This window comes from Harmonia axyridis, chromosome X, assembly GCF_914767665.1.
Source record: "Harmonia axyridis chromosome X, icHarAxyr1.1, whole genome shotgun sequence".
NCBI lineage: Eukaryota > Metazoa > Arthropoda > Insecta > Coleoptera > Coccinellidae > Harmonia > Harmonia axyridis.
Window position 1 is genome coordinate 5,699,608 of NC_059508.1, and position 14,282 is coordinate 5,713,889.

The 14,282-nt window shown below is 34.4% G+C and overlaps 1 protein-coding gene across 1 annotated transcript in view; it reads left to right on the forward strand.

Annotated features, from left to right (window-relative positions):
* The first annotated feature begins 340 nt into the window (after nucleotides 1-340).
* Nucleotides 341-14,282, forward strand: part of LOC123686544 (tyrosine-protein phosphatase 99A) — a 465,126-nt gene continuing 451,184 nt past the window's right edge. The window contains exon 1 of the mRNA XM_045626762.1: nucleotides 341-425. Coding sequence (XP_045482718.1) covers nucleotides 356-425 — 70 coding nt within the window. The 5' untranslated portion in view covers nucleotides 341-355. The remainder of the gene's footprint in view (nucleotides 426-14,282) is intronic.

Sequence of the window (14,282 nt, forward strand, 5' to 3'; positions counted from 1 at the left end):
GTTTCTCCAATTTCAGATGGAGGAGTCTCCACCTGAAGGATCTCTTTGTCGAGGAGAGCCGTAAGGGCAAGAACATCGGGAAGGGTTGAGCGCGCAAGTCATCCAGAGCGAGCGGCGTAGAGCTGAGGGTGGTTGAAGCCCCTTCATGATTTAGTCCTCATCCTTATCCCCGACGTAGAACCTGTGCTTCTACTCCGATACCGCTCTTTGGGATAGCTTCACGCGCAAGTTTCCGCGGCAATTTTCCGATGTGAATGTGTTTCGGTGGAAAACTTTTTTGCCGCGGATTTTTGAGATGTAGATATTTTGACTATTGCTACTGATTCAAGTGAAGGTTTTTTGGAGAACTTTGAAAATGTTTGTGATTTTGTGCCGTTTTCTCGTTTTGGCCCAGACCGTGGCTTCTTACGAGAGAAGAATTTTTGGTAAGTTGGGAGCCAAAAAATTTTTTTTTGGTTTTTTTTTTAAGTTTGAAATTTTTCCGTGACAAAATTGTTTTCAACATGAATTTCTGGTATCACAGCCGAAATTATGAAAATAATTGATTGGCAACACGTAAACAATATTATGGAACGTGAATATTCTGTATAATTTTTCTGTTTTAGTATACTGCTAAATTCATTGAACGAAATATGAGAGTTATTAACTTTAGGAAGATAATTAACACCATTTATTTCAATTAAACGCCTTTCAATGGTAAACATCAGCATTTATTGTTCTGCCGTTTGGAAAATTGTTCAACTGAAAGTTCATGGAAAAACTTTGAATTTGGTCGGAAAACACTTTCATTGTACTCATTCGAGTTGCGATCTTAATGGCAACAACATTTTTCAGACATAGCAATAAATTCTATTCAATGAAAAATATTTGTGATATAAATATGAACATTGAAAAAAAAAAGGTACAGAGTAAAATAATCGAAGAGATTAATATAATATAAATGAAAAAACTCTCGAAAACTAAATCAAAGCGTCAAATAAATATACATTTTCAAACAATCAAAATTTAAAAGTCAGAAAAAATGTGTTAAATTATCAAAAATTGAGTTGTTAGATCCCGTTTTATATGACAATCTTTTTTTTCCGATCAAATTTATTCATCCATATAAATTCAGCAGTTAATGATTGATTCAAAAAATCGAAATGCACTAAATTTTAAATTTCATTTATATTCCATAAATTCTCTGATTTCAATTTCGATGCAGTTGATCTGAATAGCTGAACACGAAACAAACATCGATTAATATGCAATATTCCATAAACCCACCTGAATTTTGCGGATGACTTTTCCGATTGAATAACAATATACCTATTAGGAATTTCAAAAACCATCATCTTTTCATTGGATGTCATCAGTAAAATTTTTGCGATATCTTTTTTCAAAGTTCTGAACCGATCATCTCTTTTTCAAACATTGTTATGATTCTATGATAAATCAAAGTAACCAACGCATAGATTCAAAGAGAAGTGTTTTTTATGAAAATTTGGAATCCCTTCGTTTTTTTGTATTTAGTCGATTAGATTCTTTCAAACATAGTTTATCCGGCAGTTTACCACTACATTAAAGTCCCAAGTACATACTAGGTTGGGAATTTTCTCTGAGCTTCTCAGTCAATAAACTTAGAATTTCTAGAATTCCAGTCCTAACCAGGTGAAATAATCATTTTGGACAATGGAGGAAATAATTATTTTTGACTAGTAAGCGTAGGCTATTATTTAATTCAAATATTATTGCCATGCAAAAGTCATCTATTCATATTTGGAATTTCCATTGTCGAATAATATTCAATATAATTCAAATGGAAATATCAATATTTATTTTTCCACTATATGGATTAAATCTTCCCTCTGTTAAGAAAACAATAGCCATATTCCACAATTAATTTTGAAATTCGGGAAAATTTTTTGCTATAGTTATTATGAATCAAACACAAAATAACTGAATTGGGTTTATTTGTTCAATGACGCTTTGAAGTTATTGTTCCTTTGTAGTACATTTTATTGGTTTCTTTCAATAGCACTCTATATCTCCGAACGTTTTTTATTCATTAAAATGTTGTATATAATACTCAATTGATTGGTTTCTAGTGAAAAAAACCACAAATATAATTTGATTCAAACTTTATTACCCACTATAAAAAATGATATTATAAAACTTACAAATAATTTATAATGTTTGGAATATGATGCCCTTGATATACATTATTTCTGTACTACCGTTGGAAATGTAAGGTGTAGATGGATTTAGTTATTTGTATCTCGCGTTGTATAAGTCCAATCGGGTTCTACTGTATGACATTGGAAAGATGATGTTTTATACTACAAAAACTTTTGGGTCAGTTTTGTGATTAATTGACTTAGTTTAGTTTGATCGAAGATGAATGATTGAAGATGGGCACTAGTAAAGAGTAAATATGCTATATTTAACAGTTATTCTTCGATAAAAGCAAAAATGCAAGCCAGGCTGAAAATGTAGAAAGTTTTTATGGTTCTGATACTGTACTAGCCAATCACGTGTGATTTTGGTTTCGTCGATTCCGTTCCGGTAATTTCGATGTTCCACATACTGGAAGGCCAATTGTCGAAAATGTAGATACAATCATGGACATTGACGAGTCCGACCATAATGTAAGCACTGTAAGATTTAACAAAAACTGTTTGGAACTATTCGCATGATGCTGGTCTCAAAATGAATCTCGATGTATGAGTACCACACAAAAAAACCTCATGCCCCGAATTTCCATTTGCGAATCGCTGCTGAATCCAACAAATCGACACCTGTATGAAGCGGTTGATGAAAAGTGGATCAAGCGAGAGCGTCAAGCGAAAACAGTTGCAATCGAAACGCGGTGAGCCGGCGGAAACGTTGGCCAAGCTAGGAGTGACGGCCAGGAAGGTTTTGCTGTGTGGGATTGGCAGGGAATTATCTACTATGACATTCTCCCCTACGGCACAACTGTTAACTCAGAACTGTACTGTCAACAATTGAACCGTCTGAAGAAAGCAATCGTCCAGAAGCGGCCAGCTTCTTCTTCTTCCGCCAGGCGACACACATCGATAGTGACTCGCCAGAAGCTTCGAAAGCTTGGTTGAGAGGTTCTTATGCATCCACCTTATAGTCCCAACCTGATACCAAAGGATTACTTTCTCGTGCTGTTCACTTCAAAAGAGGCTTGTGAAAATCGAATGTCTCGATTTTTTGCCGAGGGATTCTTTGAGAGAGACATAAGGATATTACCTTCACAATGGCAACAAGTTGTCGAACAAAACAGCGCATATTTGACCTAAATTGGAATATTTTAACCATGGTAATTAAAGCCTTGTTTTTCATGCGAAAAAAATAGATTTCTTCTTACTACACCTTAGAATACCAGCCCAAAACACATTGAATATTCACAATAATTGTTGATATTAAAAAATTCCTTAATATTTGATGCAATCTATGTGTATATACAGGGTGAGTCTTTGTGTTGTACATATATTTCAACTTACGATTCCTGAGATCAAAGGAAACCCTTTTTTCTTTTAGCATTTTTCCCGATTCACCTCTGTTGAAAAAATACAGGCAGTTGAAAAGCCACAAAAAAATGTCATTTTTTGTTATATCTCGCAAATGGAATGGAACCGAAGGAAATGATTTTGAGTTCATAGATATTCCGAACATAAAATTCCATCAAATTCCGGTCAACTCCCGAATATATTAATTGAGAAAAAAAAATCAAATTGGGAAAAAGAGTGCAGAAAAAAATTAGTTTCTTTTGACCTTAGAATCTTGGGTTGAAATATACAAGGTGATTTATTAGGAAAAACCGCAATTCTTCACTGTGTGGAGTAGTCTGTGACTTTCGAAAATCAGAAAGAAATTTAAATTCGATGTTTGGATAACTAAATTTTACATTTCATGAATTATCATTTATTTTTCGTTGGGATTGTTGTGGAATCCATAAATCAATACAATTTTCAATATCAAATTCTTGAAATGTCAAATTTAGTTTTGGAGGAATCGAATTTCATTTTTTTTTGTTTTCCGGAAGTCCCAGACTACTCCACACAGTTATAAATTGCGGTTTTTCCTCATTTAAAGTTCTTCGTCGATAACTCTTAAAGTATTAATTTCAGGTATAGGGTTTGCGTAAGGAACCCCCACTATTTTTGTACGTAGCATATTGATTGAACTAATGAAATCTTGAGTTTTGATGAATTTGAGTTGTCCGAGTTCATCAGTTTGACAGTGTAAATTTTTGGTCCAAACCGCAAACAGTCTTATGATATAATATTACGTATTTGCAGAATTCAAAAACAAAAAAAATTCGTAAAAAGCTTTTTCTATCGAAAAATTCATAAAAATTTGAGCTCTCACCGCCACAATTTTTTTCATAAGAATCCCATCAACTCATGAACCGTTGAGTTTTTACAATGGTATGGCATATTGGCGAAATTGTCATCAAAATAGCTATCTAATGGTGCAATAATACACTGGGTTTGCAATTGAAATAAGGAAGTAGTAGTTTGTTTCCGGTATAAACGGAAGTTGTAGAGATCTGAATATATTTTAGGGAGAAAGATCATTGTCTAAAACCTCGATAATCAAATTGTCAGCACAAAATGATGATCAGTTTTTTATAAACATCTAATAGGCCATCCCGGTAATTCACCCTATATGTATAAGTCGAAGACTCACCCTGTAGATATGAACATTATTGAGTTTCGATTCCCTTTAGCAAGAGGATAAAAATCGTTGCTCAGCTCACTTCCTCGGAATCATTTATTCATGAAGTGAATATTCGTTTTCACCGAAAAAACGAAATATATCATCTCCATTGTGGGGGGATCATTTCACTCCTTATTTGGAGGCTTGAAAAAGGTACATGCAGACGTCTTTTGGTTCGTTTCACACGTATTCATAATGGCTTACTATAATATAACGAGCTATTTTTAACAATTGACACTCGAGAGCAAAGCATGTGATTCGGAAGAATCGGAAGTAGGATATATTTTGATCGTGGTAGTTTCCAATAACGATATGGCGAAAATATAAGCCCCAGCGAATAGATTTACCATAATTCACTTTTTTTGCTACAATCTTGTATACTGGTTTTTTGTTGGCAAGAACGGATCGCGAAAAAGTACATTCGATACAGCAGTCCAATTTGGTGAGGATTTAGGGGATGTTTTTTGCTATTTTGCTAAACCTTTCGATTCTGCGAAAATCTTTGACAGAGGAAAATATTCTATGCGTTCTATAGAATTTCAAAAAAACTTGTTTTTCCGCAGTTTGAACATGAACCTTCCTTTGAAATATTTCTAAATCTCTGACGACGTATTGAAGAACGTGTTGAAAGCTCAATCAGCCTCTCTCTTTTCAGCAAAATTTTTGTTACCAGTTACCATGCTCACCTGACGAAGTCATGTTATCATGACGAAACAATTGTTGTGAAAATAAATATATAAAGCGGAAATAAGTTATTTTACTTTTTAATCATCAAGATGAATTTCCGACAAGTAAAGACTGAGACAATCAAACATTTTTGAATTACGTTTGACGCCTGACAAGCTGTAGTTTTCGATCATGACAACCTTATTGTGAAAACGTAAATTGAAAAATTCCGAGGACAAATGTGTCGTTACATCAATTTTTAAGTTGAGAGTTCCCGACAGAATTGAATGCAGCTTTCGAGATCCGAGCCTATCCTGGAAATTTCAAATTTGCTGTTGAAAAGTTAGCATGTTCACGTCAAAGATTATTCAATTTAACCACGGTTTCGTCATGAGTATGTAAATTTAATTATTTAAGATAAAGTAGTGACTCATAGAAAATTAATTACCTAAAACTGAAAAAAAACAATTCATTCAAATCCTCCTAATATGAAGGATCAAAATCTGAGAGTTACACGAAAGTTATCTGAATGCGTGTATAGGAGATAGAAATCGCCCTGTACATAGGCTGAATTCCACCCAAAATAATTACTGGGATTAGTCCTAGTTTAATACAATCGGATTTTGTAATGCTGAAGTTGGGTTTTGAGACTAATCATCCCAGCAAAGATAAGACTTAATTATATTGAACTTGCGCTCCTCGATACCAAGTTGAACTGCTGGAAAGCTCAAAGTATTATACCCATAACTTCCATAGCAGCTTGGTTACTTTCTACGCACTTCCAAGGATTGGAATAGTCACAGAAGGTCCCAATCGCAGGAAATAATTATGTCAACTGAATGAACCAGTGATTGCATTAGTTAATGTTGAAAACGTAACTTTTAACTGCATTTAGGCTCGATTTAACCATGAAGTTTACACGAGGCTTCACTTGCAACGGAGATAATACGTACAACGGTTTTCTGTTCTCAGAATTTGATGTTTGATTCCAGAGTGAAAAAATTCAGATTTGAAATTGAGAAAAGCGAGTTTTTTGCGTGCTTCAATTAGTTCAAATTAGTATTCAGTAATTTTACTCATTATTCAAGTTAGCCGCAAACTGATATGCCATGAAAATATAGAATTCAACAAAATGTAATTTATTGATTATCTGTGATAGTTTCAGAGAGTTATCGGATCAGAAAACCTCGATTATTTTTTCCGTGGGAAAGTTACATATTTGGATTTTTGGTTGACTCACTTTATCGGTGGATTCGATTCGAACAAAAACCGGTTTTTCAGATTTGATGGATCTGCCCTGTCATTCAATGATAGATTGATGATTAAATAACACCCAATTGAACTTTCATTTAACTTTTTTGCAACTGGTTTTTAAACTCGAAATCGATTGGATGAGTATTTGTTCAATTATTGAATGAATACAATTTCACATGAAAAACGAAATCATCCACGATATTTGGACTGAGAACCAACCGTAAAAAGTCCTCACCACATTCCATTATCAATTAATATTCACTTAAAATTCTTCATCAGTGATTCCAAACCAATAAAAAAAAGTTGCGTAAGATCAGTTGTGTTGTTTCATTACACTCCAACCTGGACGCATTCAATTCAAATGAGGTATGATAATTGTTTTATTTCCCGCGAAAAAAAAAATATTTTCTTTCGTATTCAGGTCCTTATCTGCGAGTTTTCTGATTTTCCTTACTTAGATTTTTATATTCGAAATCTATATTCCCCTTTTCCATGTGGCATACGCTACGTCCATGTTCGTGGATTTAATAATTCCTCTGGTTGAATGCAAAATTGAGGATGAACACAAACAAGGACCAATTAAGGGACTATCCCACTAGCAGGCAATCCCTTAGGAATCTTGACAACGCCTTTGCCTTTTGGGTAGAGTAGCACGTCCGAAACTAAATTAACTCAAAAGGGTCCACTATCATGAGGTCATAACCTGAACAAATATAGATAGATATATGTCATATATAAACTTGCTGCTATATTTAGAGGTATCGAACCGGAAAATCTCATTTCTCCTAATGTGAAAACTAGCTCGCTCTTTCTATCAAGAAAAATTCAAAATTTATTGATATTCACAAAGGAAAATAATGATAAGAGAAAATAATGATAAGAGAAGTGTTTAAAGGTAATAGGTGTACCTAGGCTAGCTCTCTAATTTCAAAAAGCTCTAAAAAAATGTAAGAGATAAGATATTTCTCAGAACGAAATGTATAATGACTTCGCTCAAATGATCACAGGGGTTTAAATCTGCAGACCAAGGGTGCCACTGAAGCAGCTCTGATCGGAAGCAGAAGTTTTTCTCATTACTTTCCGCTCTTGTTTTCAGTATTATTATTCATCGCCGTTCAAAATCTGATGAGTTGTGACAGAGTTACTGATCTTTCTCTTGTCATATTCAAGGTATACAAGGTAAGTTGATGTATAACTGATTTACTTCGGATGGGGGAACATTAGGTTAGTTATCTATGCTCCTTGAAATTCTGTGTACATATTGTTAATTCAATACTCACACTGTTAATACACTCTCGCCTGAACTCCACAAGCTTTCATGCTTCAGTTAGAAATCTCAAATCGATTGGATTAATATATAGATTGAACCAAGGTATCGGAATTTCAGATCAACATTATATCCAGCAAGGTGCATGATTCCGATATTCTAGGTTCGACATGTATGGGCAATTTGATTATTTAGTGCATTGAATTGAAACAACCTTGTTGACATTCAGTGTTTAAAAAATCAAGGTCTGGGACTGAGGAGTTTGCTTATATATTATCAAGTGTAGAAATTGGTTCAATCACCAAAATGAAACTGAATAGGCAAATTATAAATTATTTCAGTTCTATTTTTGAACTTATCACCTATATAATATTTTGGTTTACATGGGATGTTCAATAAGTTTTGCGGTTCGATAAGAGCTACCCTGAATTTTTTCTGGTTATGTTCGTACACTCTCCATATGGAATTATGTGAAGTTTCAATTCAATATGCCAATTCATTCTTTGTTTACAAACCATTTCGTATCGACGTGTCACAGTATTTTTCACATTAAATGCAATCAAGTATAGTGCAGAGATTGAATTTTAATTTTGGAAGGTTTAAAAGCAAAGGAAATTTATAAACGAATGTTAAGAGTGCCTAAGGACTCTGTACCTTCAATTAGTAGAGTAGAAAGATAAGTTGCTGAATTCAAACGTGGTACTCTTGAAGACGATCTGCATCGTTTTCACCAGGATAATGCATGTGTTACAAGAGCATTTTGACAATGGCTTAAATCCATGAATTGAAGTTAGAATTGTTAGACAATCCACCGTATTCACCAGATTTGGCCTCTAGCCATCTGTTTCCAATCCTAAAAAAAAATAATGCGTAGAAAGCGTTTTTCATGAAATGACGAGGTAATAACAGTTGTAGAAGCGTATTTGTAACCTTTCCAGATTCTCTTTTCAGAGATTGAATTCATAAATTAGAATCTCGTTGGAAGATGTGTAATTATGTTCAGAGAGACTATAATGAATAATAAAGTATATTTTAAACCACAAAACTGTATTTTTCTCATTGAATCGCTAAACTTATCGAACAAGTTATATTTTGATCCTCGTAATAGCCTTAACTTCAGCCCTTCTTATGTGATTTCTTAAGAGAACTTGATACATGAGCATGCGAAAACGTGAAATTTCCAGAACCCTAATATTTCTCAATCTATTGGTCGAATTGGAATGTGGGATGGATATTCTGATTTTGCGGTCAGTCAAATCTCTTATGGAGAATAAAATTTCTAAGATCTAAGTATATCACGTTCTAATGAATTCATGAAATTTGACATAGTTAGGAGGTTTTGATAGAAGTTTCAGCGAGTGTTGAACAGGAAAATATTATGCCAGAGTATACTATTAACAAGATACTGATGCTGTAGAAAGTAATTTGAGAAACTGGTCACAGTTTTCCAAAAAGAGGAGGATCTAAAAACGCTTCTCTCCTTTGAATTATGTATGGACTAATCGACCTACATTTCGAGTAGCTATGTACTGTAATCTCGACAACATTCATTTACTATACATGAAATTTCTGTTGTTTATCTTCAACGGATTCCACCTCCAGGTCTACCTCTTCCATTACGAACACAACAGGAAAAATAAAAAAAACTAACTACACCCCAGTTAGGAAGAAGATATGCAGATTCAGCTACTCCGTAGTTTTTCCAACACAAGAAAATGGAGGATGCTGCCGAAGGATGCCAACAAGAGGAAGCGATGAATCTCTATCTTTTAAGTGTATTATTCTAGCATGATGGAGAAGGACAGGCAGATTAAAATAATAAAATGAAAAATGCGAGAACGGACAACTTGGGGCAAGAGGAGAATTTAGTAGATCTGCTGAAATGAAATAACAAGTCTGGGCGGCCTCCGAGTTCGCAGATGTAATTTGGTGAACTGCTACATCTCCGTCTGGCTCTCTCGGTGTAATCTCGAAAAATCACTGCAACGTCAGTCCCTAACTATATCCACTAGCTTTGTCACGAATGAAGGGCCGAGGCAAATCCCTTTCAACTGAACCAATGTCCCGACAAAATTATGAAGTTTGGGAGAGTTATTACATGCAAGGAATTCCACAACCTGCGGACCAATCACAGGCTAACGCACAACTGGAGATGCGTTGGCGTAATTAAACTGATTTCATTTGCCAAATATCACAGCCGTCTATAGAGTATTGGTCACGATACATCAGGATATTATAGATGTTCAATGCAAGAAGCAGAGATAAAATCCCATTAGTTAAATGAAGATAGTTGATGCTTTCATTCGAACAACTGCTCTTCCTACAACGCTTTGAGGGAAGGGGTTACATGTAGGCGTGTTCGAAATGATTCCTTTTGAGAGAATGACGTAGATATGTATGTTCGAAATGATTCGGTCTTGATCATCTGAATTCAAAATTCGAGAATGTTATTCAAGTTCCATTCAAGGATATGATTCTGAATATTAATTAGCGTCCCTATGGAAATGATCATTTTTATGCTGATAAACCAATAGCTGTATATTCGGAGCTATGTTTTGATAGTGTATAATATGAGGGACAGAGATACAGATGGAATTTCTGGTGGAATCAGGTTAGGAATTCACGACTTGGCTTGATTTTCAGTTTACTTGGCTTGAGCTTGACTTGACTTATTGTATGAAAGAACCGAAAATATCAACTTTTTGAAAAAGAAACATAAATCGAATCACTATAAATCATAAAAAAATGAAAAATGAAGTTTTTAAATATGGAGAAACCAGGCTTTGTATGATTTCATAAAGCCCATCCAGGATCTAAGACACATGAGGCAAATTATAGATTTATCGCCTAACCTATTGCGGGTTTTTGTAACTGTAAGAGCAGCTGGAGCAGAAGATGCTGGCGTTGATTAAAAATCCTTGGCTATTTTGGCCAAGTTAGGAAAGAAATTCCTGAAACTACCAAAAGATTTCATAGAAATCCGAGAAAACTACTAATAAAGTAACACTGGCGTATTCTTCAGTCTCTCAGCGCTCGAGGAATCCTCTTATTCAGTCTAAGCGCGCAAGAGATTGCAGAAATATAAATAATAATAATAATATTGTTCATTTCCAGAATTATTAGCATACAGACAATAGAATGGAAACAAGTCATATTGGCACATTATTGCCTAAAATCATTATGTATGTATCATGTATCCATCATGTTTCATGTATGTAGGGTTTTTATATAGATAGATATATTTTTATATATCTAGGGGTTTATATAAAAAGGCCGCCGGAACTTAACTATTGTTTATTTACACTATGTACAATTCAACTTCAATTGAATGTACAGCCACTGAACTTTCGTCTATTGTCTGATTATTCGAGTAGATCCGTCTATATCTAACGTCGAATTATCTAACTAGCTGCGTCTAATATATTTTACGTCCAATCCTATGCGTCTATCACATCAAATTCTTACTATGTCCGTCTATTCTCTAACGTCGAATTATTTAACCTTTTCCGTCTTATCTCTAACGTCGAATTATCTTACTAGCTGCGTCTAATATATTTGCGTCTATCACGTCGAATTCTTACTATGTCCGTCTATTCCCTTACGTCGAATACCACCCTCGATCGTCTCGTACTCCAGTCTCAGTCTTAAGTCTCAAGTACCTCTTCCCCTTACGTCTCCCTATATCGATAAAAACTGCATGGTCCACCGTTTCAGGATCGATCGCGTAGTTTTCGTCTCGTCAGGTCAGTATCGTATCATTGGTTGGGTGTTAAGAATTTGGATCCCACATGTATGTATATGCCGTGCGATGCGTACATATCAAGCTCAAGTAATATCAAGTAGCTCGATATCAAGTCAAGCAATAAATATCTCAAATCAAGTCAAGCTCAAGTATGTAATTTTTAACGAACTTGATTTTCAAGTCAAGTAAAAATGTCAAGCGACTCGGCTTGATGAATCCCTCAATCGGGTTACCTTAAGGTCATATCCTTGGCCCTCTGATGTTCCTTATATACAGAAGTGGCTACGATACATCTTGATAGTATATATTTTCAGTGTAAGGAACAGAGATATAATCCAATTTTTCAAATAAAGACAGTATAATTAGGTCATTTGAACATCATCATTTAGATAAGGATGACGTTAGAAAGTTGTGATTTTATCAGAATGATTGAAGGTATTCGCCTCTTTTTCGAATGTGTTCTTGACTAAGAAAGATGGCAGTGGAAGCTAAACTCATAAGAAAGAAGTCCAGTTGAGTTAGGTTCGGTTAGGTTTGGTAAAACAGATTGTGGTTTGATTTTGTGTATTGATCTCATGACGAATCAAAATATTCAATGAGCCTAGCATTAATTACGTCTAATTATTAGTCGGAATTTACAGATTGACCAAAAAAAATTCTTCAAACGAATTCTTGGGATGAAATAATTAATTCGAATTAATGTGATATTGATAACAGGAATTTGTGATGATATGAAGAATATAACGCTGTAGCTATATTAATTCTATTTTCTGTTAAATGGAATGTGGGGAGCAGTTCGAAAACAAAACTACATAATCTAATTCGTGACACTCTATGAAATGCTTTTAGTGCTCACAACTACTTATTTGCATTCAATTATTTCTACAAACAATATAGCTCAAAACTCAATTTTTTTGCTGTATTTTGTAAATTCAATTCCTTTTATAATTGATGGAAATTGATGGAAATTTGTTCATACAGAATAAAATTGAATTACACATTTAATGCTGAATATAATAATTCATCAATTTTCATACAATGATGATAAATATGAGTCTGAACCGAACCTGACTCAGTTAATGAAATAATTGAGTTCAATATTATCCAAAATGTTTGTTGATTCTTTCAGAACTTTAATTTTTGTTACGGACTTCAATGATCCTGCGTAACAGATTTCGATATTATCTTCATAGCTAAGAGACCATTGTAAGAATTGCAATTTGTATTTTTGAATTTAGTGAATTAACATTAGTTACTGATGATGACAACATAATTGATCCAGCTGTTTATTCTTCATGAGATTGGAAATAGAGGAGAATAAACAATTCAAGCGTGGAATATGTATATTGCCCCACAAGAGTTAAGAACTCTTGAGACTGTTTCAAAAGTTACTATCTTTTTTAGCAATTTCTTAATTATGACAGATATAAATATTTACTCACTTATCTGATTTTTTTCTGCTCATATCTTTATGAAGTTCGCAGTTTCAGCTGAAAATTTATCTTTAGTAACAGGCCCCGGTCTACCATAGTAAAACACAGTTTTTTGGCAAAATTCGATTTTATTATTCAACATAGTTGCCTTCGAGGGCGATACAGCAAATATAGCAATCTTCTAACTTTTCGATACCATTTTTGTAGTACTATTTGTCTTTCGCTCCAGAATAGAGCTCAGTTTCGGCGATAACTTCTTCATAGGCGCTAAATTCCAGCAAGCATTCTTTCGAGGTCTGAGAACAGAAAAAAGTCACTGGGGGCCAGATCTGGCGAATACAGTGGATGCAGAAGCAATTCGGAGCCGAATTCATGCAATTTTGCCCATGTTTTCATTGATTTGTGACACGGCGTATTGTCTTGATTAAACAGCACCTTTTTTTTCTTCAAATGAGGCCGTTTTTTAACGATTTCATCCTTTAAACGATCCAATAACGCTTTATAATAATCGCTGTTGATGGTCTGGCCCTTTTGGAAGTAATCAATGAATATTTCATTCTGCGCATACCAGAATACTGATGTCAAAACTTTGCCAGCTGACTGTTGAGTTTTTCCTCTCAGAAACAAATGGTCGGACTACTGTCAAATTTTGACACGTATCGTTCGAAGGTTGATACTAACTAAAAATCATATGGATTTAATACTAGCACCGACATCTGTGCATCAGACCGGGGACTTTTCAATTGACCTTATATTTGTAGTCTCGCCTTGATCTACCAATAGCCTTATTGGATTAATCCGCACTGAGTTTAGTATTAAAAACGCAAACGACAAGAACATGCCTGAAATTTGAGAATGTTATCAAACGAGGAGCAAAAAAAAACATTCAAATATAAGATAGTAAACATTTTATTTCTCATGGATGAACATTTGGTGGGCAAGAATCGGCAACTTTTGAAACGGTCACAACATTTTTGAACTTTTGTGGAGCAGTATATGTATATGAGCATTCAAAACTGAAAGTTATGTTGGACTTTCAAGCATATCGAAAATATGATGGAATTGTAATATGCCTGCTATATGAGTTCGCACTCATAGTGTGAGTGAGTTTATTCCCATATTTCATTGATTCACGATGACTTTTCCTAATTTCATCGTGATATTATATGACCCCTATATTGATGTTGCTCTGTTCTTTTTTTCGCACAAC